Source organism: Drosophila serrata, unplaced genomic scaffold (genome assembly GCF_035046125.1).
Source record: "Drosophila serrata isolate PLE 108 unplaced genomic scaffold, ASM3504612v1 contig_362, whole genome shotgun sequence".
NCBI classification, from domain to species: domain Eukaryota; kingdom Metazoa; phylum Arthropoda; class Insecta; order Diptera; family Drosophilidae; genus Drosophila; species Drosophila serrata.
The window spans coordinates 2,233,994-2,258,630 of NW_028257260.1; the positions used below are offsets into that span (position 1 = coordinate 2,233,994).

General features: G+C 35.1%; 6 protein-coding genes and 1 long non-coding RNA gene across 13 annotated transcripts; 3 read left to right on the forward strand and 4 right to left on the reverse strand.

The window, feature by feature from the left end:
* Positions 1-5,262: 5,262 nt before the first annotated feature.
* On the reverse strand, positions 5,263-5,855 carry LOC147642734 (uncharacterized). Its single transcript, XR_015273096.1, has 2 exons — positions 5,535-5,855; positions 5,263-5,431 (listed from the first exon to the last, which is right to left on the reverse strand). It is a non-coding gene; the product is annotated as an uncharacterized LOC147642734 (long non-coding RNA).
* A 1,201-nt stretch (positions 5,856-7,056) lies between these two features.
* Positions 7,057-9,076, reverse strand: LOC110175963 (uncharacterized). Its single transcript, XM_020942155.2, has 2 exons — positions 8,669-9,076; positions 7,057-8,606 (listed from the first exon to the last, which is right to left on the reverse strand). The coding sequence occupies exons 1-2, from the start codon at positions 9,074-9,076 to the stop codon at positions 7,401-7,403; spliced, it is 1,614 nt and encodes a 537-aa protein (XP_020797814.2). The 3' UTR covers positions 7,057-7,400.
* An 806-nt stretch (positions 9,077-9,882) lies between these two features.
* Positions 9,883-14,536, forward strand: Ntf-2 (nuclear transport factor-2). Of its 4 annotated transcripts, none has more exons than XR_015273097.1 (5): positions 10,039-10,310; positions 11,296-11,367; positions 11,436-11,534; positions 12,827-13,144; positions 14,147-14,536. XR_015273097.1 is itself a non-coding variant. In XM_020942263.2 (4 exons), the coding sequence occupies exons 1-4, from the start codon at positions 10,203-10,205 to the stop codon at positions 14,258-14,260; spliced, it is 393 nt and encodes a 130-aa protein (XP_020797922.1). In that variant the 5' UTR covers positions 9,883-10,202; the 3' UTR covers positions 14,261-14,536. The 4 variants fall into 4 exon arrangements, 2 of the variants coding, with proteins under 2 accessions (XP_020797922.1, XP_086695281.1); XR_015273098.1 differs by having other exon boundaries at positions 10,085-10,726; XM_020942263.2 differs by lacking the exon at positions 12,827-13,144 and having other exon boundaries at positions 9,883-10,310.
* Positions 14,537-14,965: 429 nt separating this feature from the next.
* On the reverse strand, positions 14,966-18,351 carry LOC110176048 (uncharacterized). Of its 2 annotated transcripts, none has more exons than XM_020942262.2 (3): positions 16,557-18,351; positions 15,845-15,968; positions 14,966-15,489 (listed from the first exon to the last, which is right to left on the reverse strand). In XM_020942262.2, exons 1-3 carry the CDS (start codon positions 16,608-16,610, stop codon positions 15,272-15,274), a joined length of 396 nt encoding a protein of 131 aa, XP_020797921.1. In that variant the 5' UTR covers positions 16,611-18,351; the 3' UTR covers positions 14,966-15,271. The 2 variants fall into 2 exon arrangements, with proteins under 2 accessions (XP_020797921.1, XP_086695280.1); XM_086839154.1 differs by having other exon boundaries at positions 16,561-17,072.
* Mgstl (Microsomal glutathione S-transferase-like) lies at positions 18,342-20,266 on the forward strand. Of its 2 annotated transcripts, none has more exons than XM_020942096.2 (2): positions 18,342-19,225; positions 19,860-20,266. In XM_020942096.2, the coding sequence occupies exons 1-2, from the start codon at positions 19,094-19,096 to the stop codon at positions 20,184-20,186; spliced, it is 459 nt and encodes a 152-aa protein (XP_020797755.1). In that variant the 5' UTR covers positions 18,342-19,093; the 3' UTR covers positions 20,187-20,266. The 2 variants fall into 2 exon arrangements, with proteins under 2 accessions (XP_020797755.1, XP_020797754.1); XM_020942095.2 differs by having other exon boundaries at positions 18,342-18,499.
* An 81-nt stretch (positions 20,267-20,347) lies between these two features.
* Nubpl (NUBP iron-sulfur cluster assembly factor, mitochondrial) lies at positions 20,348-21,456 on the reverse strand. Its single transcript, XM_020942236.2, has one exon. The coding sequence runs from the start codon at positions 21,335-21,337 to the stop codon at positions 20,432-20,434; it is 906 nt and encodes a 301-aa protein (XP_020797895.2). The 5' UTR covers positions 21,338-21,456; the 3' UTR covers positions 20,348-20,431.
* A 147-nt stretch (positions 21,457-21,603) lies between these two features.
* LOC110176056 (uncharacterized) lies at positions 21,604-24,335 on the forward strand. 2 transcript variants are annotated; one of them, XM_020942269.2, is made up of 4 exons: positions 21,604-23,146; positions 23,201-23,380; positions 23,437-23,685; positions 23,743-24,335. In XM_020942269.2, exons 1-4 carry the CDS (start codon positions 21,767-21,769, stop codon positions 24,133-24,135), a joined length of 2,202 nt encoding a protein of 733 aa, XP_020797928.2. In that variant the 5' UTR covers positions 21,604-21,766; the 3' UTR covers positions 24,136-24,335. The 2 variants fall into 2 exon arrangements, with proteins under 2 accessions (XP_020797928.2, XP_086695282.1); XM_086839156.1 differs by having other exon boundaries at positions 23,752-24,335.
* Positions 24,336-24,637: the final 302 nt, after the last annotated feature.

A 24,637-nucleotide genomic window follows, 5' to 3' on the forward strand; every position in this document is an offset into this window, starting at 1 on the left:
AACCCAATTTGAATTGTTTGCAGGGCAATTGAGCCCTTGGCACTGGAAGAGACTCTAGTAGTTTATGGAAATTTAAAAAACTAAAAGGAAATGAATATATAACTAAAGTTGAGCTGTAAAAATATTTTTAAAACACAAAAAGGAAGCTAAATATCCCCCCTCTGGTCTTTAAAAATAGATACCCACATGGCCATGTTTATAATTCAAAAATAGTCCCATTAATAGATTTTACCATTAGCTCAGCTAGATCCCAATTTTTTTAAGTGGTCATTTCCGAATGCATTTACCTGTCCCTTCAAGTACACCATTCTCTGTGTACCATTTATGGCAAATGCTTATGCAAGGTAAACAATTCTCTCGAGTCGCCCAAGTCAATTTCCCTAATTATCAGAAGGCCTGACATAGAAACAGTAACTGATAGGGCCCAAATAATAATAATAACAATAACAAAAAACAGCCAGAAGCAGGAAAAGAAGAAATATAACTCCACAGGGGAAAGAAATGAGGCCCAGACGATAACAAATGCACCGATTTCTCAATCAGACGAAGGCGGGCGGCACTCTGCGAGTTCGTACAATTTCAAGATTCGAGGAAACAATGAAACTTTATCGCACGAACTGGCAGTCATTCACAATTAAAGTGGAATTGTACAAAAAAAAATAGACATATACACATAGATTGGTATGTAAGATGTGTATATTAGCTAATATATAACTATAATAATTTAATATAAAAAATTTACGAGGTCATAAAAATAAACAAAAAAAACAACCTTCAAAGTTCATTTTTTGTTCATTTTATAAATTTATATTACTGAATACATTATTTTTTAAATAATATATGAACTATAATAAACAACATTAACCAATGAACTACAAATTGTTCATTTAATGGTCATTTATAGTACATTTTTTGTTCATTTATTCATTTTACAAAGATTTCCCAGCAATTTCAAGTGGCAGGGTACAATCAAAATATAGAATCGGAAATCGGAATGAAATTATGAAACATAAATCCCCTGGGCTGAAGCAATCCCATGGAACTCACGCTGCCATTGAGCTCAAACTTATTTTTATTTACCAAATGCTACTATATGCTACCGATGCACTGACAAAAAATGTGAAGAATGTCTAATAAAATACGCTTTTTTGCATGTTTTTTAATTCTCCCTAATAATATTACGCATTTTAGCACGTTAATTATAAAGAGGAAACATTGACTTTGAAACTTAATCAATTTAATTAGCATAAATTAGAAGAAAGTTCAAGTTTCAAGTTCAATTCCCTTTGTAAAATACCCAGACATACAGACGCCAATTAATTAAATGTTATGTGATATTTTGCAGTGTATACTACCGCTAGTTATTTGTTATTTCAATCCCTATCGAATGGAAAATCACATATACAATAGCATTCACAAGTGCACCAATAATAAACATTTTTTAATGCCATATTTGAAACGTTTTGGATTTCAACAGACACCAGACACCAACCGAAACCAAGACTGAAATTAAATCAGGTGAGACTTCTTCGAGCCACGTTGAAAAAACAAATAAAAACGATATGTCTGCGATTGCATGATTGCAAAAATAAATAAAAAAAAAATAACAACAATCGCTTCAGCAAAATAGGAAAAAAAAAAAAAAAAAAAAAAAAAGAGGAAAAATTCAAACGGAAAAGAAAATTTAAAAGCCTCATTCAAAATGCATTACTAGAAAACTGGAAATATACAGTAGATAAAAATACAATATTAAATACGTTTAGAAGCGTTTTGGAAATATTCAGAAATTCTTTAAAAATATATTAATTTTGGATAAATATTTTATATATGACTACAATTTATTTTACTTATTTAATTTTATATTAAAACCAAGAAACAATATATTAAATAAAACAAAAACACTTTAAAGCTGTTTAACAAAAACGATTCCAACTACAACTATAAGTTATCCTACATAAGTATGTTATTTGTATATAAATTACAATATAAATTTGTGTGCTTCCATGTATTTTCTTAAGTTGTCATAGAAAAAAAATAGATTTTCCTTTCAAAATTTGTAAGAATCAGAAATTCATTCGGCCTCTTAACGGCAATTTACTTTACCCCAAAAAATACCAACACGTCAACGAAAAGATTGGCACACATATTGGAATTGGCTGTGCGCCGCTTCTGCTGTTTAACCCGATTTTTTTTTTGCTTTACTCTTTGCTTTTGGGGCACAATCCATCAGGTAAGTCTCCATTTGTCCAGGTGGCAACAATACATTGGCTACATATGTATGTACATGTTTGTATTATGGATGCTGGCTGCCTGACTGCTGCCCCATTGTTGTTTGATTTGATATTTCTGGTTGTTGGTGTTTTTTGTTGGTGTTTTTTTTTTGGTGTTTTTTTGTTGGTGTTTTTTGTTGTTGGCTATTTGCTGCCGTTGCCATTCATATTACTATTGCCTGATCTTTACATAACGGCACTTTTTGTGCCGAATAATAATAATAATGAAAAGGGACGGAAACAAAAGCAGCTGCGCAATCGCCAGAGAAGGCAATGATTATTATTTATTTTTGAAAAAACTCGAAGACGAATGCATACAACAACACTTAAACAGTCGTTTTTGGTTAATACCAGAAATTACAAACAAAACGATACATAAATAAGCTTTAAAGAATGTCTAAAATTGATAGTTTTCTTAAGCTGAAGAAGTCAATGGATGAGTTACAAAATAAGAAAGCTCTAGAGGGAGCAAGAAATTTTAGTGAGAGATATAATTCCAAGTCGTTAAGCATCTTACTATTATACTGTTTTGGGCTAAAACATTTACTCCTTTTTAACTTTCTTTCTCTAAGATACTTTATAAAGAAAATTTCGACCCATTAATTGATTTAAGTAACCCTTTTTTATACGTTTATATTTTAATTTTTAAATATAATTAAATATTTAAATGATCATTTTGTATTTTCCTATTTTCTAGAGATCACTGTAACTTCCATGTTAGCTCGCTTAATTTGCAATTATTTTGGCAAGCGCTTGTTATTGTTCCGCTCACGAAATTATGAAAAAAAGGTACGAAAACAGGCTCAGGTGAAAATTGTTGTTGTGTTTTTTTACATACAAATGTACATAATATTTTTCGCAGCTTTGCAGCGAAGGTCAAAAGCTTGACTTCAAGTTCCACATGGGCAACATAATAACTAACAATAAACAGCCGCCAAAATATCATAAAACAATACAAATAATAAAACATGGCGAAAACACTTGAGCAGATAATTGAAAAACCCGCCTATATTTTGGTGTTACTTTTCACCAACACCATCACCAAAGTTGTTGTTTTATTTTTTTTTTTTTGGCAAGAATGAAGGCTATTCTGGTCTAACCTTCCAGATAAACAGATAATGACAGATGACAAACCACTGACACACAAACACACATACACCCGCACTATCTGCAAATTTATGATCATAATTAACATGACGATGACTCTCTGGCCATGTGTTGGGCAGGTTTTAATGCTCGTGATTTAAATAAATAACACAACTATGTACAAATGAAATATGAATAAGCACGCAACATCTCCCTACGCACACACCCAACACAATGGAGTATAAATATGTATAAATAAATATATATGTCATTTTTGTATATGTCTCATACAACAACGAATACTAATTAGAAACAAAACTTGCCCTAACAATTATAATTTTTAGATATATTTCACATTTAATTTATTCATATATTCCAAGTTACTTTAGAGAGATGCGAAAATTAACCTATCTGTACGGATATCTATGTAGACTATATAGTAGAAATCATATAAGTACAAATCTTATAGATTTTGCCTTAAAATAACTGTATTTTAAAGTTAATTTTTGTCATCGACAAGATATATATTTAAGAGTTTTTGAAATATACTATATAATATTGTAAGTATTTAGCTTGTTATAAAGCTGGCTTCACCAAAAAGTTCTTTTATTTTGATTTTAAGTTGGCTTAGCTTTTTAATAATTTTAATATAAGTATTATTTTTTATCTTGAACATCACAATTATCAATCACAATTATTAAAAAATACACGTAGGTTTAAGAGACGATATACATATATGAATTTAAGGTTATAGATAAGAAGCTAAAAAAGATCTTATCTAAAACCGGCAGTCAAAAGTTTAATAATCGTTAACCCACATTCACATATATATCAATATAAAGATATAAAACTATATATCTTGTATGACATTCTGGTGAATTTGTCATAAAGAAATCGTCTAAGGTTTAAAATATTTTGCCATTTATGCCGAGAGTTTAGAAATATCTATTATAAAACGCCTAATGATAGGATTCTCATAGTCACAACTATTGAGTAAAGTAACTATTTAACTATTTTTCAGCAATTAATGTTAAGTTTTATAGGTATTATTGTTTAGGTGTTGCAAACTTGAAAGTAAACAGCCCGAATACTAACCAAAATTATGATTAATTTCATTAATCATGTACATTTTAAATAAAGTATAAATATTAAATACAAATACTGATAAAATAACAGCTGAATTTATTTATAAAATGTAAAACCAAAGCTGTACCCCTAATATGTCGACCATCACTGTGCCACTGTATGTATTTACGTATATGTATACATGTACATATAAACATACATACAGACGTGGGCCTGTGCACTGTGGCACTGTGGCCGCCGCGCGACGTACAAGGTGTCGCCGAAGGTGGCAACGCGCAGGCGCAGAAGAACTTTAGAGCGAGACGACGCGCCATCAAATTGCACAAAAAAGTGGGTGGAAAAAAGACAAGGTTACAACACAACACACACAGCTGATATATCGGGGGTGAGTGGAGCCAGGGGAATGGGCCTGGACACTGCACCGTTTCAACTTATTATTGTTGCTGTTGTTGTTGTTGTTCTCTGACTGTAAATGAAGCTGCGAAGCAGGCGGTGGAACGATGATGTATGATGAATGATGCTTTTAATCATATCGATGCGTTGAATAAATGTACATATATGTATATAGAAATACCGTACCAGTTTTTCGTACTGTATTTGGAGAAATGGTTACCGTTGCGCTGCTTCGCTAATTTGAGTTAACACACACACACACACACGCAAGCAGACGGCGAAAGAAAGTTTTGTGTGTTTTTTCTCTCAATTTTTTTTTCCGTTGATAACTTCATACGTATGTATGCACACGTACACACGTAAAAACTCTACTTAACAAAAAAATATAAATAAAGATGCAAAAACTCACCTGCCTGCTCTTCTCCTCTGCCTCTGCTTCTGCTGCTGCTGCTGCTACTGTGAATAAACCGTTATGGGTGCCGCGGGTGGTGGGTGTTGCTGCTTTTTTTTTGTTGTATTTCTTATGCCTCTGCGACTGTTGCTGATGTTGTTGTTGTTGCTGCTGCTGCTGCTAATTGTTTCTTACGCGTTTTGGCCTGAATTAGAAATACACGGGAATCCATTAAAACTCAAAAATAACTTCCAAATTTTGTCGACACCACCGAACTTTTTGCTGCTGTAAACGTCACATACACTCACACACATCAATATATATGTAAATACACGGCGACACCTTTCGCGCGCCCGTCCACGGGTCTGCGGCTTTCTTTTGATTTTAACAAACACTTTTTTCGGTTTCTAGGCGAGTGCTTCAATCATATTTCATTTATCGCTTGAAATATCACATGAAAAAAACAGTACGGCGGAGGTGTTGTTGCAAGAAAGTTTTTTTTTTTCTTATTGGTGGGGCTGTCGTTGAAAATATATCAAAATATCAAATTGATTTCAATTTTTTGCTTTGATATTTTTTAATACGTTTTCTTTGGTCACTCTAAATCCAAAGCTGCTATTTAACATTTTACATTCTACACGTCTGAAAAGCGATTTGACACGTTTTATAAACAAAAAATATCACCGATTCGACATAGTTTTACACATCGAAACCCTTACTAGTATCCGTAAAAATAGCTTATTAAATTAATTAATTAAGTAAAAATTAATTTTCCTATTCTATTATATAATATATAAGATAAATTGGATATTATTTTTAATACGTGTGATTATTATAAGAAATAAAAATATTCCACCTGTATTTACGGGCTCGGTTCATTTACATATTCAGTACTATTGAACCAACTTTTTACTTAAACTACTAATCGTTTTATTGTTTTGTTTGTAAAAAATCGTTTCAAAATAAAAATAACTATAATTATCTCAAATGAATTCCAAATTCCTACCTCTGAAACAATAAAATCGACGATGTACTTGTTAACATTTTGCTATTAGCTATTTTCCCACAAGGTCTAACGATTTTAAATTTCCAAATTGTGCTGTTTTCAGACCGAATCTTGCATAATTTTTTCTGTAATTAATTAAGAAATATAATAATGTATAAATTCTCTGGTTAGCTTATTTATTAGCATTTATTTTTTATATGTAGCCTGTTTTAGCTTTATTTGCACAGAATCTAGCTTTTTCCGGTGGCCTTAACTTGCATCACTGTCACCCACTAACGCAGTCAGTGTGGTCGTGTAAGTTTTAATAATATATACTAGAAGGAAGAAAATACCAAATACCATAGCAGGGAAAGCCACCAAGGTGTGAGACCTGGCTGAATTCAAATTGGATTCCAGCTTAAATTATTCGATTTTTATTGTTAAATTTATTATATTAATTGGAAATGTTTTTATTTGATATAAATAAAATTATAACAAATTTAAATCTAAATTTATTTGGAGTGGTATTGTAAAGAAAGAATTCATGTTAAGTTGTCTGGCAAAGTTGACCATTCCATAGCGAAAAGCATTACATTATTGTGAATTTTTTCAATTTCTTGGATTTTCAAATAAAAAATTAAAAAAAACACGAAATTCTTTAAGTAAAATTCAATTAATTAATTATAATAAATTAAAATAAATAATCCCAGCTCATAAAATAACTAATTTCACGTATAGAACTATTTATATTCATTGAAATCTGTTAATTTTCTGCAAATATATTTTGAAATTTTATTTAATGGTATTAAAAATGAGTAATAAAATTATTAAATCACTTCAACAAGTTTAATAATTATCGATATTATTTATTTATCTTTTCTTTTTAGTTTATATGTTAAACATTTTTAACATTTTATGTTTTTATGGTACACCAGGTACAAACTAAGGCTATAGGTTCGACAATGTGCAGTTTCTAATAAGTACAAGACTCGCAAATAACAGTTTCCTGAATATACAGATTAAAACAAATGTAGATTAACAATTACTTAACGATCGTAACAATAAATCAACTGAGAATATTTAAACTTAAATAGAAATGAATTATTTTCGGACTGTGTGCAGGTAGTATAAAAATATAAATGTTTTTGGTTACGAATATATTATTAACGTTAGCTTGACGCTGACTTGGTCAACTCATGGTCACATCTTGCTCTACTTTGGGCGAACTCCAGTCGAACTCCACCGCCTCCTCCTTCCATTCATGTTCGTCTTTTTGTTGCCACTCATCTTGTTCTCTCTCCTGCTTATTCTCAGCTTTATCAGCATTCTTCTTCTGCAGCTTTTTCTTTTTCTGCAGCAGCTCCCCTTCCTGCTCTTCTTGGTGCTGCTGCTCCTCTTTGTTCTCCTCTTCTTCCTGTTCCTCCTCCTGCTCCCTCAGCCACTGCTGTGTCTTCCGGCCGCGTCGATGGCGACGCAAGTGCAGCTCAAGATTCTGACGGGTTACGCAAGGCTTCTGGCAATGGCTGCAAGCGAAAGATTCCGGCCAAAGCTTGGGATCACTCCCCGCACCGGCTTCCTCCTCACTCTCCGCCTCCTCCTCCTCGTCATCGTCTTCGCCCTCGGCAGCATGCAGACGCTCGTGGCGTAACTGTGAGGCGTGTGTTCCAAAGCGTTTCTTGCAATGACCGCACTGGAAGCGTCGCTGACCCTCGTGTACGACCCTGACATGGCGGCTAATGGCACTTTTGTGACGAAACAGCTGCGGGCACTGTTTGCACTTGAAGCGCTCCCAGGTGGGATTATGGGTGCGCAAATGGGTTAATAGCTCCGTTCTGGTCACCTTGGCCACGCCGCAATGCTCACAAACGTGCTCCTTGCGCTGGGCATGGCGCTTCAAGTGCTCACCCAAGGCATTCTTGGTGCTATACTGACGGTTGCATAGCTCACACATGAGCTCGCGCAGCTCCTGGAGCTGCTGCTGGTGCATCTGGGGATGGGGATGCGGATGGGCGTTCCGCATGTGCGAACGCAGCTGCTCGTAGCGGGTGAAGCACTTGTCGCAGCTGCGACAAAGGAACGGTTTCGTGTAACCCTGATGCACGCTGCGGATGTGTGCCTCCAAATAGGGCAGCTTGTACACTTGCTTGCCGCACTGGTCACAGGCCAAGCCGGCGCGTCTTTTGTTTGGCGAGGCGGTGTGATTCTTATTCGGACGCTGCTCCTTGTTCTGGTCCTGCTCCTGCTCCTTTTCCTGCTGCTGCACCTCCTCCAATAGCTGTTGCTCTTGCTCAGCGTTTTCCTGCTGCTCCACCAGTTTTTCGAGCTGTTCCAGTTCCTGTTGCATTTCACTGTCCTGAGAATCATCTTGCCCTTGGTCCAGTGGCTCATCCTTCACCTGCGGAAACCCTAAGGGAGTATTAAACTCTGGCCAAACCTGGCATATCATATATATCCCACCCTCTCGGCTGGCATTTCCACTGCATTCGGTTTGGGATCGGCTTCTTTCGTTCCGATCAAGAAGCCAGCCAGCTTTTCACTGGTCTCCCTGGCCACCTGACCCAGCTCCTCGAGAAGGGCCATCGCGTTATGACACAGCTTGCAGATTTGCGTTGGAAATCCGTGCGGCTGCTGCAGGACATCGATGTCGAGGAACTTCTTTAGCAACTGAATCAGGCGGGGATTCGGGCACTCCGGGTCCCTCAACTGGCGCAGGCAGATCCTGCATAGCCTGGCCAAGTCGGAGGCGGTCAACATTTTGCTGCGATCTGAAGCAAACGCCCGACAAGTTCTAAAGAATCTGGAGGACCTTCTTAAATTTCCAAGTTCGTGGTTTCGTGGGTGTGGATTAGAGGTGGGGAAACACATGTCATCGATATTTTTGAAACATATCGCTGAAATCTGGCGGAAAAGAAGCTAGCTGGACTTCAGTGCTAGCAACGGAAAAAAGATTATGTCTTCTTCTTTTCTGTGCATGTTAGAGGTGGGGACAAACCAAAACGATATTATCGATGCACGAGCACAGTTTTTATATATATATTATATTAAATTTTTACTTGTATTATTATGATTAATGTTTAATTAATAGTTTAGTTCCTTTATTTTTAATTAATTAATACTAAAGAGTACAAAATCGAATTGAAACGTAACAAATAATATTTTTATTAATATATGTTTTAATAAAAATTAACTATTTTTTTTGGTTTTTATTACTTATAATAATATAAGAGAATACTAAAGTTAATTGAAACGTAAAAAATCATATATTATTATAATCTTTCACGTTTAAAACAAAAAAAAACTTATTTAATCATCTTAATTTAAGGAGTATGAATGAAATTAATGAATAATTACTTTATTTAGGCCTAATACTATTCAAAAATAATGGTTTCGTACAGCAGATCACTGATCAGTGATATATCAATAATTTCACACAAAATTCTTCTGTTAACTGCTCAAGGCACATTCTGCATTTTTTTTGAACTATCGTGCTTGTGCGGCTTCCGTCGCCAATCTCTTTATTCTGCGTTTAAGACAACAGCTAGAGACATTCTAAAGTGTTCTTTAAGCTGTCCAAGCAAAAAATTTTAACTAAACCCTTATAAATTAATAAAAATAAATAAAATAATTTTCTATTATTATTATCGATATTTCGACCATCGATATAATCCATCAGTATTGTGCCTTATGTTCAGTAGTCATGCAGGTTCAGCTAAACTATTGATAGAAATCGATCAGTGATCAGTGATCATGTTTTTAAATTGTTATCTGCACGTGTAATATGTAAAATATCAAAAAATCAAAACATCGATAGTGCAAAAAAATCAACCCATCGATAGTTGTGATGTGATAGTGATGTTTTGCCAGCACTAGCATGCAATTGTGTGCGCACAACTTGTTATTTTATTAAATAATCCAATCCGCCCGACGCGATCGGTTTCTGAGCTGGCCCCCATTGTACCGAGACCCGAGTGTAGCAAATAACGGCGCAGAGATGTCTCTGAATCTACAGTACGAGGATATTGGCAAGGGATTTGTACAACAATATTATTCGATATTCGATGACCCGGCGAATCGGGCGAACGTGGTGAACTTTTACAGCGTGAGTGGTGTTGTTGTTGTTCTTGTTGCTGTGCTTGCTCTTGGCTGAATTTTAATTTCTTTATAATTTGCAAAGAGTTAGGGCTCCCCATCCCCCCCTTCACCGCTCTCTCCCGCTGCATCCCAAATCCATCTGTTGCTGTCTTGCTCGCTCCCGCAGTGCTCAGGTGACGCGCGACGCGCCCTTGAAAAATTCCGCCTTCCGAAAGAAGGAAGCAGCAGCAATGGCAAAAAAGAGCGCGCAAAAAATAACAAGGAGCTATGCTGCAGCTGGTGATAAACGGAGAAGTCGGTGGAGATAATCAGTGAGAGGGGGATCGGAGGAGCAAGAGCGGGAGCGGAAGCAGACGGTGCGGGAGCGTTCCGATTCTCGAAGTTTCGAGTGACACATACCGCCCATACCACAAGCATTGTGATGTATGTACATATATGCATATATGTACATTCATACATACATTTATAGACATCATTCGGAATCATATTTATGTACATAAAAAAAAAACGAGGTTCATAATATCAGAGATTGCCCCAAAATACTAGAAAATTGATCTGATTGATCAAATTGAAATAGAAAAGCATTTACTTTATACGAAAAATGGTAGCAAACATAATTTATGTATAATCAAAATATATATATATATATATATATATATATATATATATATATATATATAATAACATTTAACACCTTCAGATAAACCCAAAAATGCTATTAAAATATAGATAGTTCAATGTGATCTGTAAAGATCAGTAAATAGCTTTTAAAATGACAGTCTTTTGAAGGACCTACAAGATATAAATAGTTAAATAGTTTAGCCTTCATATTTGGAACTCAGCAAGCCTTTAGGATTAGTCACTCAACGACATTTCACATCTTGACCTAATCATTACACATCTAAAGTATAACTTTTAATATATATATTATATCTTCTATTCCTATTTAAATTTCATCATTTAATCATATGTTTCTTATTATTACATTACAGGCCACCGATTCCTTCATGACATTTGAAGGCCATCAAATACAGGGAGCACCCAAGATACTCGAGAAGGTTCAGGTTAGTGGGGAATATATTATTAATTAATATTACATACTTATATATATTTTATATTTAATATATTGCAGAGCTTGAGCTTTCAAAAGATCAACCGTGTAATAACCACTGTGGATTCGCAGCCAACCTTTGACGGTGGTGTGATTATAAATGTTCTTGGTCGATTGCAGGTAAGCAGTTTACTCAAGTTTATATTATTTAAATTAAAAGTAGAAAAGAAACATCAAAAGGCCCAAGTCCCCTGTTAAATTTGACCACAGTTTACAGTCGTTAAAGGGAATATTTTATAAAATATCTCTTAAAAACTGACTGTTTTGTGTACAGTAGCGGTCAGGATAATAGCACGTACAGTCTATTTAGATTGTAGATCATCTTATTAATCATATTTTTGTATACATAATCACACAGCAATTATTTTGTAATTTTCTTTTAGCAAATCCCTTACAACTAGTAGCATTTCTAATAAAATCTTGCTAAAGATTCTAATTATTATTTATTATTTGTAGCTAATAGAAAGAGCTTTTTAAAATATTGTTTTTTAACATATACTTTTTTGCAAATATATATTTATTATTTATGTATTTTTCATCAGCTTAAAAATACTATAAATACCTTTGAATATATTAAAAGCCTTTTGATATACAAATTCTTTGATTTTAAAATGGCAAACCCCATAAAACTATCCACAAATATTAAATATAAAGTGGTAGATAATATTCTTAATAAAATAGAAAAATTATCTCTTTGGAGTCCGTAAAATGTACTTACAATATTGATATGAACTAGAGCTTAGAAAATTAGGTTTATCAGCTCTTTGATTGATCTTTTATGGAATTAAATAGTTTAAATCTGACAATTTATAATATTTATCTTAAACTGAAAATGCGTTTAAACAGATTTAAAGCAATTTGATTCTTTTGAAGCCAAATAAATGACCAACCGAAACCAAAACAAACCATATTGATATCGATTTCTTCGCAGCTTTTGTTTAAACACACTTTATACTCAGAATTATCATATCAAATCAGTATTTGGAATGTATACCAATAGGAAAACTCCCAAACAATACATCAAAACAAAATTTCTCACTCAATATCATATAGAGAATGTTGAAAAATATTGAAACTATTAATATTGCTGAAATAAATATGAAACATTTTATTATTTTGTCCCCTTTCCGATTATATTGATACGATATGCCAAAAAGAACATTGCAAAGTTAAAATATCTTTTAAAATATCCATTTTCGCTTCAACCATCGATACAGTATCAGTACAGCTTACATAGAAAATTCATTTCGCATATTTTACATCAAAAAAATTGGCTCTGGTGCTATTAACCTACCGCAAAACTGGATCCAAAGTCTCAAATTTCCACAAACTACAAACATATATTGTATATTTCGAATATCTCAACATCTTGTTATGTTTGTGATATGAATATGAAAACCCGGACGATGCAGACCGATGATGATCAACCGCATGCCTACATTCAGACCTTCGTCCTGAAGTCGGTCAGTGGTACTTTCTTTGTGCAGCACGATATCTTTCGATTATCGTTGCACGACGTGTAGCCCAGTCTCCAGACTTCAGCGCCAGACCAAGTAAATCATAAAAGTCAGAAACGAAAACCAAAAGCAAAATCAAGACCCACAAAAGCAGCCAAATGATCAGCATAATCTGCAGAATATAAAAATATACAAAATTGATTATAAAATCAAAAAGCAAATGAATCCTTGCCGTCCCATCGTCTACAAGTTTTCTTCTCAATTTTCCTCACAGTACGTGAAGTTCCAACGGCAATTAACCACAAAAAAACAATTGTTATTTACATTTAAATTGTTTCTTGCATGGTTTTCGTTTTCATTTTCGTTAATTTTGTGTTGTGCTAAGAACCAATTAACAAATTGCCAAGTGGTTGTTGGGAAACTTTTACTTTATTGAGATATAGTTTAGCAAGAGTTTGCCATTTTTTATAGGTTGGAGTATAATAAGTTTATAGAGTATATTTACATTTCTGATCTATGATGTATTATTCAAAATGATCCTATTATAGACACTTATATATACATATTTATTTTAGATGATAGTATTTTATTTCAATAGTTTTTCGAATTGTTAAAATTATTTTAAAGCTAAAAGTGTGTTTAAAATAATGACAAATTAATATGAAACTATTTTGCTATGCATTATTCATTGATTTTATTTAGTGAACTACTTATGTAACTATTATTCACTTGGTATTAATGAATAGATGACCATACAAACCATTTCTTAATAGTTAAATCATTAAATATTGATCCAAAAATGTTTAGCAAGGTTTTTATATACATGTTTTTATTAAAGATTTTCTACTTAAATATATAAAATGATTGGAAATACCCTTTTTTAGCAGGCTCGGGCTTTAATATAACCGATAGTTTGTTATCTTAAACTTAATTTGTAATAAATTTAACACCCATTCATGATAAATATCAGTTAATTATTCATTGTTTTTAAGAATTTTAATTAATTTTGAATAAAATCCTCTCTTTTATAACTATTTTCATAGTGTTATATTAATTTCTAATATATTTATTAGATTTATTAATGAAGCACACACCTTAAACCACAACACTTGCTCCCTATGGCTCGAATATGTGTTTTCTTACCATTTCTCTTAAAACAAATATCAATATTGAAATCTTTATGCACGCTTGTTAAACGATTAAATAAATAATAATATATTGATGACTATTAGTAACTCATTGCAATTAATATCTATTATTTTCTTTACTTTCAAGTGCGACGATGATCCACCACATGCCTTCTCTCAGCTGTTCGTGCTGAAGGCCAATGCTGGCACCTTCTTTGTGGCCCACGACATCTTCCGACTCAATATCCACAATTCTGCCTAAGGGGCACACCACACCAACACACACACACTCTGCTGAACAAAAATCTATGATTTATATTCACAACGCAAAACTGCAACACTCAACCACACACCCAAAGATGGAGCAAATGACGAAGCTGTAACAACTGGCTTCCAGGCGACTCAATAAGCAGAAAGTGTTCTCACGTTTATCAACAGTGGAAAACTAAACAAAACAAAACATAAAGAAAAAAAAACAACAAAAACACACACAATAAACAAAAATTAAATGCTAACTATTATTACGATGTAAACAAAATGAGCAACGAGCTCGGAATTTACCTTTATTTGTTTGTTTTCTCTTACCCCAGTTTTGTGTCGTCGTCGTCCCCTTACCCCGGTACTCTGGATTTGTGGGGATTTCGACAACATATTTAGCTAGAATTATGAATTATTATGAAATTTGAAATGGAATGGAATGTGTGAGGTATTTTCTGTGAGAGTGCTCAAGTTTGTAGCAAGAAATGTTTTCGTTATGTTTTTTGTATTTTTCTGCACACATCAAAATACATTATAGTAATTCAACGAAATAATGGATAGTTTTTTCCTTTTTGCGGTTTGAAAGGGTAAAGAATCTTTAAAGTTTTAATGAAATATAATTAATTAATTGAAATATTTAGAACAGTGATGCCCAGAGTCAGAGTACCGGGATTGAGAACCCTCTCAAGTTGAAAAATTATTAAAAGAGTGATGTGAGAGCTAATTTTTATTGATACAAAAACAAACAAAAAAAAAAAAGAAAAATATGCTTAAATATACAAATATATTAACGTTAAACGGATGTATGTGTTTTTCGAAATTATAAATAGAAGCAGAGAAAGAATATTCGGTAGACTTACAACTATTAAATGCATTAAAAGAAGCTCTCCTCAAGCTGTTATTCCAAAACTTTTAATATTATGGCTTTAGGTATGTTTACGATGCGATATAATTGTTGTTTTTCAATGATGATAAATGATTAGGCCGGTTTCCGCCTCCCTTGATCATCTTGGACTCATTTATCGCGAAATGTAAAGACGGCATCGAATCCAAAGAGTACACCATTCACAATGGATAGCGAGGCCTTGATGAGGGCCAAGTCTCGGGTTCGAGTTCTGAAGGAAAACTCCCAGGCTTCGATGATGAATACACCGCTGGCCACAAATAGAGTGCAGCCAAGGACACTGAAGAAAATATCGATGCGTTTGTGTATGGGTGCACGCATTAAAACCCCTGGAATTTAGAAATAATATATGATATATAAAATAGGAGTTCTATTTGGAATGCATAGAAATGATTGATGATGCTGTCTGTACTTTAAAATGGTTTTGAGAAAGTATTTTCATAATTTTTTAAAAAGTAATAAATAATTATATAATAAATGGATGTTAGATATTTACCAAAAACTTCGTAAATGTGTCATGATTTTAGAATGAGTTTCGGAATATTTAAAAATTGTATTTAAATTTTGATTTGATTTATATTTGTATTCCTTATTATTTATTTAATTTTTTCAATGATTTATAATAAGATATTGTTGTTTCTATTTTTATTTTAGTTCTCAGAAGAAATTGTTGTTAAGACTCACCTGCAAATACTCCAATTACCACTATTATATAGCCCGTAAAGGTACCTGTGGCCAGAAACGATGTCATTATATCCCGATCATTAAAGCTATAGAAATGTAGCACTAGACACGCCACGGCAAAGCCCTAGGAAAGAGAGATAGTTAAAGATTATAAAAATTATGATTATCTCAAATAATTTTTTAACAAATAAAAAAGAATAATAATAATAAAAAACCAAAATATTTTTGTGAAGAAATTCGAACAACTTTATTGGAGATATAGAACCTTTATCTATACATACAATTTATAAAGATATTGTATATATTCCCTCCTATAAATTTTTTGAGAATTTAAATTTATTATTATCTTAAATAAAATGTTTAAATGTGGTTCAAAAATCACAAAAAATAACTATTACAAGAAGTACGAAAATCAAACCCTTTATTTCTTTTCAATCTATTTTATACACTTGATTTTGAAAATATTCTAAAATTGTGTTCTAAATTTCATTTTTAAAAAGGACATCAATTAAATATGTGGTTTATGGGATAGAAAATATCTCCTACACTTTCTTCACTCCAAAGTTCTTACTTAAACTCTATTTAATTATGATTTCAAGAACATTAAGCAAACCTATATCTTTTTAATATACCATAATTTTCTCACTTTAAATTCAAACACAAAAATCACTTGAAAAAAACGAACAAAAAAAGAAATATAAAAATGTTTTACCAACTCCAGGAACTTGACCACATTGAGGCGACCTTTTCGCTCGCCGTGAGACATTTTGTGAAACTGCTGCCGCTGCTGACAGTCCTCAAAGATGTTGTCCAGTTTTAAAGATTTCTTTTTTACCAACTCTTTTTATTCCAAAAAATATATACCGAAGAAATCTTTTGAATAGTCCCCGATTTTAATCGGTTTTGAAACGTGCACACGACGACAGAGCAAAAGATAAACTGATTCGAATGAACGAATGGATGGATGGATGTGGGGATGCCAATGCAAATTCTGCAGTCTGCAGCGCAGCAGCAGCAGCCACTGAAATTAATTAATTACACTTAGGAAATAGGCTTTTCATAATTTCCATCTCTCTGTTGTTCGGACCGCCCGTCGCCTCGGATTCGCCCATTCGGAATTTCAGAATCGTCTGCTGGAATCGTTCCTCTGTGTAAACAGCACTTGAGGCCCATCCCTTGCAACTTGATTGAGTGGCGACTGTCCCCAGGGCCCGACCCGGGTCCCCCCGTGTGGCATCATTGTGATTTGCATTTAGCCCCCAGAAGGTTGTGTCCAAGATCGGTGGAAATGGGGCCAGCGGGTTAAGTCGCTAATTCCTAGTTAGCAACAAAGGGTTATACATAATGGAAAATAGATCGTTCTATTAAGATCCAAATCATTTCATTAAATCAGGGTCGTACATATGTATAAAGGGGAAGAAATTATATTAAATTAAGTAACTCTTATATAGTTCTTTTGGGATCTATTAATGTGTCTTATCAGTTTAAGGCACCTGTTGATATTGATACATGTATACATATTTGTACATCAATCTATACTTAGCTCTCTTATCGCGTGACCTATTCGATTAATCCATAGTTTCATTTCTTACTACTCATACTTAGGTATGCATTTTTAAAATGTTCAATTTAATACATATTTTAACATTGTAAATAGATTCTAAAACAAATGCTGTGTGATATGCTTTTCAAAGCATTATTTTTGTTTACAAATTGACTGTAATTACCCGCAATTCGTTTGCTTTTATGCATTCACTTAATGTTAATCATCAGTACTTAACAATAACAACAACAACAAGAATACATTGAAAAAAGTTGGAATACTATAATCGAGTATGCTTGTATTAAATTAAATTCTAGTCTCTCAGTTTTGTACAGCCTTTTCAGGGTATTATAAATTAATTCTGAAGATTGCCACATATTTTAAAATGAAGTATTTCATTTTATATATATTTTATGTATTTAAAAAAGAACAGAAAAAGAACAAATTTTAACAAATAGTCCCTTAAGGGAATACAAAAATCGACTTTAGGGTGTCAGTTCATTTTCTTGTTAACAATATTTTATAAAAACCGGTATAAAATGTATGTAAATTCAGAACAAAAATTCAATAAATACATTTACAGAATAAAGAATTTTTGAAAACTGCAGAAAAATATTTACAAAACTTTAAAGATTATCTTTTGAATATCATAAAGCACATAAGGTGGCACTGTTTTCATTACACATTCTAAATTGTCAGTAAATTACTTAATAATAAATCATTTTTATATTTTAAATTAATTTAGGTACATCTGTTTCTCATGAAAATTGATATATTACAAAATATATAGCCTTTAAAATGTACATTTATTTTCTTTAATTTTAATAATGACATATTTTGTACAAACAAATTTCTTCTTTCTAATTCCAACTGTTTATAGTTTTTCTGGGAAGTGTAGAAGTGTCTAGTTTGTTTCCCCTGTATTTATTCTAGAGTCGATTACACTCAGTTGCCAGTACACAAGTGCACTTGCAGCTCTCAAAATGCTAGATATCGGATTGATTTCTTTGGAAAACCAGGTTTTCCGTTGCTATATGGGATGGACGGCTATTTTAGTGTTGAAAATCTTTGCAGCTGGCATTTATACGGGTCTGATGCGCTTTTTTACGGCCGTAAGTTAACTTTTGATTCTATTTTATGTTATTTAAGTTTCAACAAAGTATCTTCTACATATGTATGTAGTTATTTACATGAAATCGACAGATACAAGGGGTACCTATGCATGCTTTCTACATTTACAGTCGCGGTTAGTTATATATGAATCTAAATTACTGATTATTATAGATTAGATAACATTTCACCTAACTTGCTACGAATTTACAAAACATTTTCTAAGGTTTTCTTAACAATTATGTTTGATATTTAATATTTTATCTAATATAGAATATATACTATAAGCTTGTCCAGTGTTGTACTTTATAGCATGTGCTATAAAGCACTTGCTGCTTCAGAATGACTTGACACTTTTCCAACATGAGCTAGAGGGAGATAGCGAACAAAGAGAGAGCATTAGCGTGAGAACAATATTGTTGTGCCGGCGATATTGAAAGAGAGAGCCACGAGAGGGTGCGGTATAAAACAAGAGAGCAGACGCTTGAAAAGCTCACTAGTTTTTTTCACTTCCAACTAAAAACACCGGGAGACCGAGGCACTATCTTAATAGATCCCCCCATAGATTACAATACATAAAACTAAAATCAACTAAAATGGCCAGCCCCGTGGAACTGCTCAGCCTCACAAATCCCGTCTTCAAAAGCTTCGTTTTCTGGGTCGGAGTGTTGGTGATCAAAATGCTGTCCATGAGCCTGCTCACCGCTATCCAGCGCTTCAAGACTAAGGTGAGGAGGGGGAAGGGTGGCAAGAGCGAGCACAGTGGGGTCAAAGTCTCAAATACCACGAATAATTTGGACAAAACTTAGGGTTAAGCACTTAGCCTAATAGCCTAGTTAACCTGGCTCACATTTCCACCTTGCGGTGAAAGTGTATAGGTATATACTAATACCCTATCGATAAGATGGAATGAAATTTAAAGTTAATTTTAATATATAATATTCAGGAAGAGTAACCCATTAATTTTGAACTATAATGAAAGCAAATAAGCAAAATGCCAGTGAAATTGCGCTATTAGTTATGTATATAAACCAGTTTTCGACAAAAGAAATTGGTTTATACAAAAGTGAAGAATAGTATTATCTTTACCACCTAGTTTTAGTGATTTGGGTACAAGAGAACCTCAAGTTTTTCTGCTATAAACTATAATTATATGCATGACTTTTCAAATATCAAGTCATAAATATATTACAATTATAGAATTGCATATTATAGATGAAGATTTCCATCAGTTTCATAAAGAGGCTATAAAACCCTCTTCCATCTGATCAAATTTGTTAACTAAATTGCACTGCCCTAATTATTAAATAATAATCTATTCCAATTCTAACACTAAAACCTAAATTCTCATCCCATTTTCAGACCTTTGCCAATCCAGAGGACCTTATGTCCCCCAAGCTGAAGGTCAAGTTCGATGATCCTAATGTTGAACGTGTGCGTCGCGCTCACCGCAACGATCTGGAGAACATTCTGCCCTTCTTTGCCATTGGTCTTCTGTATGTGCTGACAAATCCCTCCGCCTGGCTGGCCATCAATCTCTTCCGCGCCGTGGGTATCGCCCGCATTGTCCACACTCTGGTGTACGCCGTGGTTGTTGTTCCCCAGCCATCCCGTGCGCTCGCCTTCTTCGTGGCCCTGGGTGCCACCGTCTACATGGCTCTCCAGGTTATCCTTGCGGCTGCTTTCTAAATAAATAATAGTTTACGATTTCATTCATATTTTTGTATAATTTTTTAAATATAAAAGGCTTTGGCTCTTGTTTACTAAGATTATTGGCTGCTGTGGGTTTTATTTTGTAAAGAAGAGGGTGCCTAAAGACCACGCACAGAATGTAAAGAACCCACCTCAAGTTTTACTTTGTGACAAGTATTTGATATATATTTTCGTAAACAAAAGCTTTAACAACTTACATACATCAATATTTAGTGACAGCCTCAAGAGTTGCCATCACTCGTTGCCTTATCCTTTGGCTGCTTTTCCAGAATATTCGAAATGTCACCGGCCAGCTGAGTGAAGAGTTTGGAGTACTCGCTGTCGGGATACTTGATGACCACGGGTACACCGATCTCACAGCACTCGGCTATGTGGGGATCAAGGGGCAGGGAGATGAGCTTGCGCGGCAGTGCCTCCTGGGAGCGGGTGCAAGTGCTGTCCTTGAAGAACTCCATGCGTTCGTTGCAACTCTGGCAAATGGAGTAACGCATATTCTCCACCAGACCGAAAATGGGTACACCCAGCTTTTCGTACATTTTGGCACCGCGAACGGTCACCTGAACGGCTGCCGTATGTGGTGTAGTTACCAAAATGACGCCCGTGATGGGTGCATGCTGGGACAGCGACAAATGTACATCGCCTGTGCCCGGTGGTGTGTCCACAACGAGAACATCCAGTGGTCCCCATTCGGCGCCCTTCAACAAACGCTGAACGGCAGACATGACCAAGGGGCCGCGCCAAATAATAGAGCCATCCGGTGGTGTTAACATGCCCATCGACAGGCACTTGACATTGTAGTTTTGCGGCGGAATCATTAGGTTATTGCGATCGTTCACCAACGGCTCGCTGTGCACATTCATCAGCAGCGGTATGCTGGGACCAAAGATATCCGCATCCAGGAGACCCACACGTTTGCCCAGGCTGGCCAGGCTGCAGGCGAAATTTGCGGCGACGGTGCTCTTTCCCACGCCGCCCTTGCCGGAGGCCACCACAATGATGTCCTGGACGCCGCTAATGGGCTCCCGCTTGGGTAATCCGCGGGCCATCAATGCCGCCTGGTGATCGCTTAGTTTCGTTCCATAGAAACGGCGCAGCAGGCCGCTGGCGTTGGACAAAGGACGCAGCATCAGTTGGAATTTATTTCCTTAACTAATAGTTAGTAAATCTTCAATAATTATGACTTTAAGGCTGTTATAAAATTTGTAAACAAAAACGCAATGACCATTCTTGTGATGGCGTTGCCAGATCAAAACACTAAACAGCTGTTAAATAATCGAAATAATTTGCGGGATATTTAAAAAAGAAGCACTTCAATGGTATTCCAAAATCTCATTCATTTAAATTCATTTAAATTTCACTTTTCAACACCATACTAAATATATTAAATACTATACTACATTTTAATTAAACATTTTTCCAAAACCAGAATTCGTTCACATTAAAGAATCAAAGTTGACGTCTTTATTGTCATCTGTCATTCGAGCTGAAAATTTTCATTCGTGCGACTGGAAAACAGTGTGTGTCAAAGCAAAATCAAAAGCGAAAAAAAAGAGAAAATGTCTGGAAACAACGGCAAATCTAATTCCAATCTGAAGGAGACCGCAGCAATGAATACTTTGAGTGGCTTGAGTACTGAGCAAATGGCGGAACTTCGTAAGGAGCTTGCCAAGGTCTCCGAATCGGTAAAACAACTCGACATTTCTGTCCGCACCGGTTTTAGTCGCTTCGCTCCGCCTCATGAGCTGGTTGGATTACCAAAACCGAAGCAAACTATTCCTCCCTCTGAGTACGAAGAACAAATCGTTGCACTTATGGAATCATTGCAGAAAGCCGAAAATGAGCTAAAACTCAAGGATAAGGTAAGGACTGATGAACTTAATGCCTTGCAGCTGGAGTTCTCAAAAAAATTAAAGGCTGTCGAAAAGGAGAATTTTGATAAAGAATGTGAATACAAGTTAAAATTGCTGGAGGACAAAAACAAGTTACTTCGTTACGGAAAAGAGCTCTCTACATTTACTGATCGGTGTCAGGAAGATGTATTGCGCTATAAAGACACCTTTCGTAAAATAGTGGAAGAAAAAGAAGACTTAAAGGCCCAGCACCAGGAAGAGATCGCAAAATACCAGGATAAAGAGATAGAAGATCTCCTTGAGTTTGACAATTACAAGAAGCGGATGCATGATGCCCACTCAATTGAATTGGAAAGAGTCCGAGCGGACTTCGAGCTTCAAATCCAAAAAGCCGAAGATGAGCGTAATAAGGGCTTGGATGAGCTTGCCATGATGAAGGCGCATATCCAAGAGCTCCAGCAAATGTATAACCAGCTGGATGCTGAAGCCAATAATCTGAGGGAGGAAAAGGTAATGCTTGAGCTTAAGGTGGAAAAAGAGCTAAACAATGCTCAGCTAAAGACATCTGGCCTTGACGATCTGATATCGGAGAACGAAGAGCTAAAGCTATGCCTTTCGGTGGCAAAGGGAGTGTCCTCCACTCTGCAGGAAAAAGTTGATAACCTGCAGTATGAACTGCTTGCTGCTCAACAGGAAATCTCCAGTGGTGATGAAGTAATGATAAGACTTCGTTCAGATCTAATGCAAGCCCTGGAGTTAAAGGATACTATGATAACGAAGCTAGAGGCAGCGGAGGATAAGATGTCCCAAGATGGTATACAGTTCGAAAAGGTGATTGCAGATCTCAATGGTTCCATAAAAGACTTGCAGCTCAAGTTGCAATACTTGGAAGATGATAAGGAAATTCTGGAAACTAAAAACGGAAAGCTTAAGGTGAAGCTGAGGAATCTCCGAAATCTTTTGCAAAATCAATCAAAAGAAGACGAAGCCAATCAAGAACTTGTGAAGCTGCGAGAGGAAATGGAATCTGAACGCCATCGAATGGGGGAACTGTCCAAGGAGTGTGACAACCTACGCACTGAGCTAGTAAGTTCATTAAGATTAATAATAATAATTTAAAAAAAAAATGTGTATATTTAGAAATCCAGGGAGACCTATATGCTAACGGAGAGGGAGGGCATGGCCGCCAACATTTCCAGTCTCGTCGAAGAGAAAAATACGATGGAGGCCAATATCAGCTCCTTGAATCTAGAGAAAAAACGTAATGCTGAACTCATAGAAAAGTTCGTGGAACAGATCGAATATCTACAAAACTCTTTGGTAATATTTAAAATAATATAATTCTAATTTCGTTTATGTGAAATATGTACATTTAGAAATCCAAGGAGGGCATGGCCGCCACTATTTCCAGTCTTCTAGAGGAAAAGAAATTGATGCAGAAAGACATCACCTCCTTGAATCTGGAGAATAGACGTAATGCTGACCTCTTGGCAAAGCTTAAAGCCAAAGATATTGAATCTGAGTCATTGCGAGAAGCCTTAAATAATGAAAAGTTAGTTGCTGAAACAGCAAACGTAGAATCCCGGAAGTTAATGGAACAGATCGAATATCTACAAAACTCTTTGGTAATATTTAATATAATATTATTGTTATTTAGATTAAGTACAATTTAATATATTTAGAAATCCAAGGAGACCTATATGGTAACGGAGAGGGAGGGCATGGCCGCCACCATTTCCAGTCTTCTCGAGGACAAACGCAATTACGAGGAGAAGCATTGCAATCTGGAGGAGAAGATCGGCAAGCTGGAGGATGAAATCTCAGCATTACAAGCTATGAGTATCAACAGATCCCCCTCAGCCGTCGAGTCGGATGTCTCATTACAATTACCATCGACGTCTTCTGCACAGCCTCGTAATCTTCTTAATATGGATCCCAGTCCCAGGTCTAGTGCCGAAGTTATGAAGAAATCGAGCTTAGATGGGCTCGCGGCTCGCAAAGAAAAGAGAAAGACGGCACATGATGAGCACCGAATGGGGCTTTTGGACATGGAAGAATCTTCAGAAGAAGATTAACCTGATGGAGAAGCCCGGATGATCAAGCAGCACGAACAACTAACCAAGAAGACCCATGATCTCAACACTAGAATCACATATTCAACTGACCCCCGGTTCATCTCCAGAAATAGAAAACGAAGTCCCTTGGGAAGGGAACAGCTACAGCCAAGGTTGAGTCACTGGAGTATAAACCAAACAGGTCATGCCGGATCCGGATATATTCAATTATTAGGATATTTCGAAATATGTCATCAATAAACTTAAAACAAAAACAACAAAACAACAACAAAAAATTCTATTTAAATTAATTCAAATATAGATGTCGAGCGCGCTGAATTTCAAATTTATATGGCGCGCTTCCTGCCTATCGATGTGCTATCGGGACGGAACTATCATCCCTAGCACATACCTAAGCAGCTGTTATTCTTTAATTTTGTTTTTATTATTTTTTTAATTATTTTTGGAGTACGGAATGTTGATTAACAATTTTCTTTGTGCTAAAAGCTATTTCAAGTGGTAA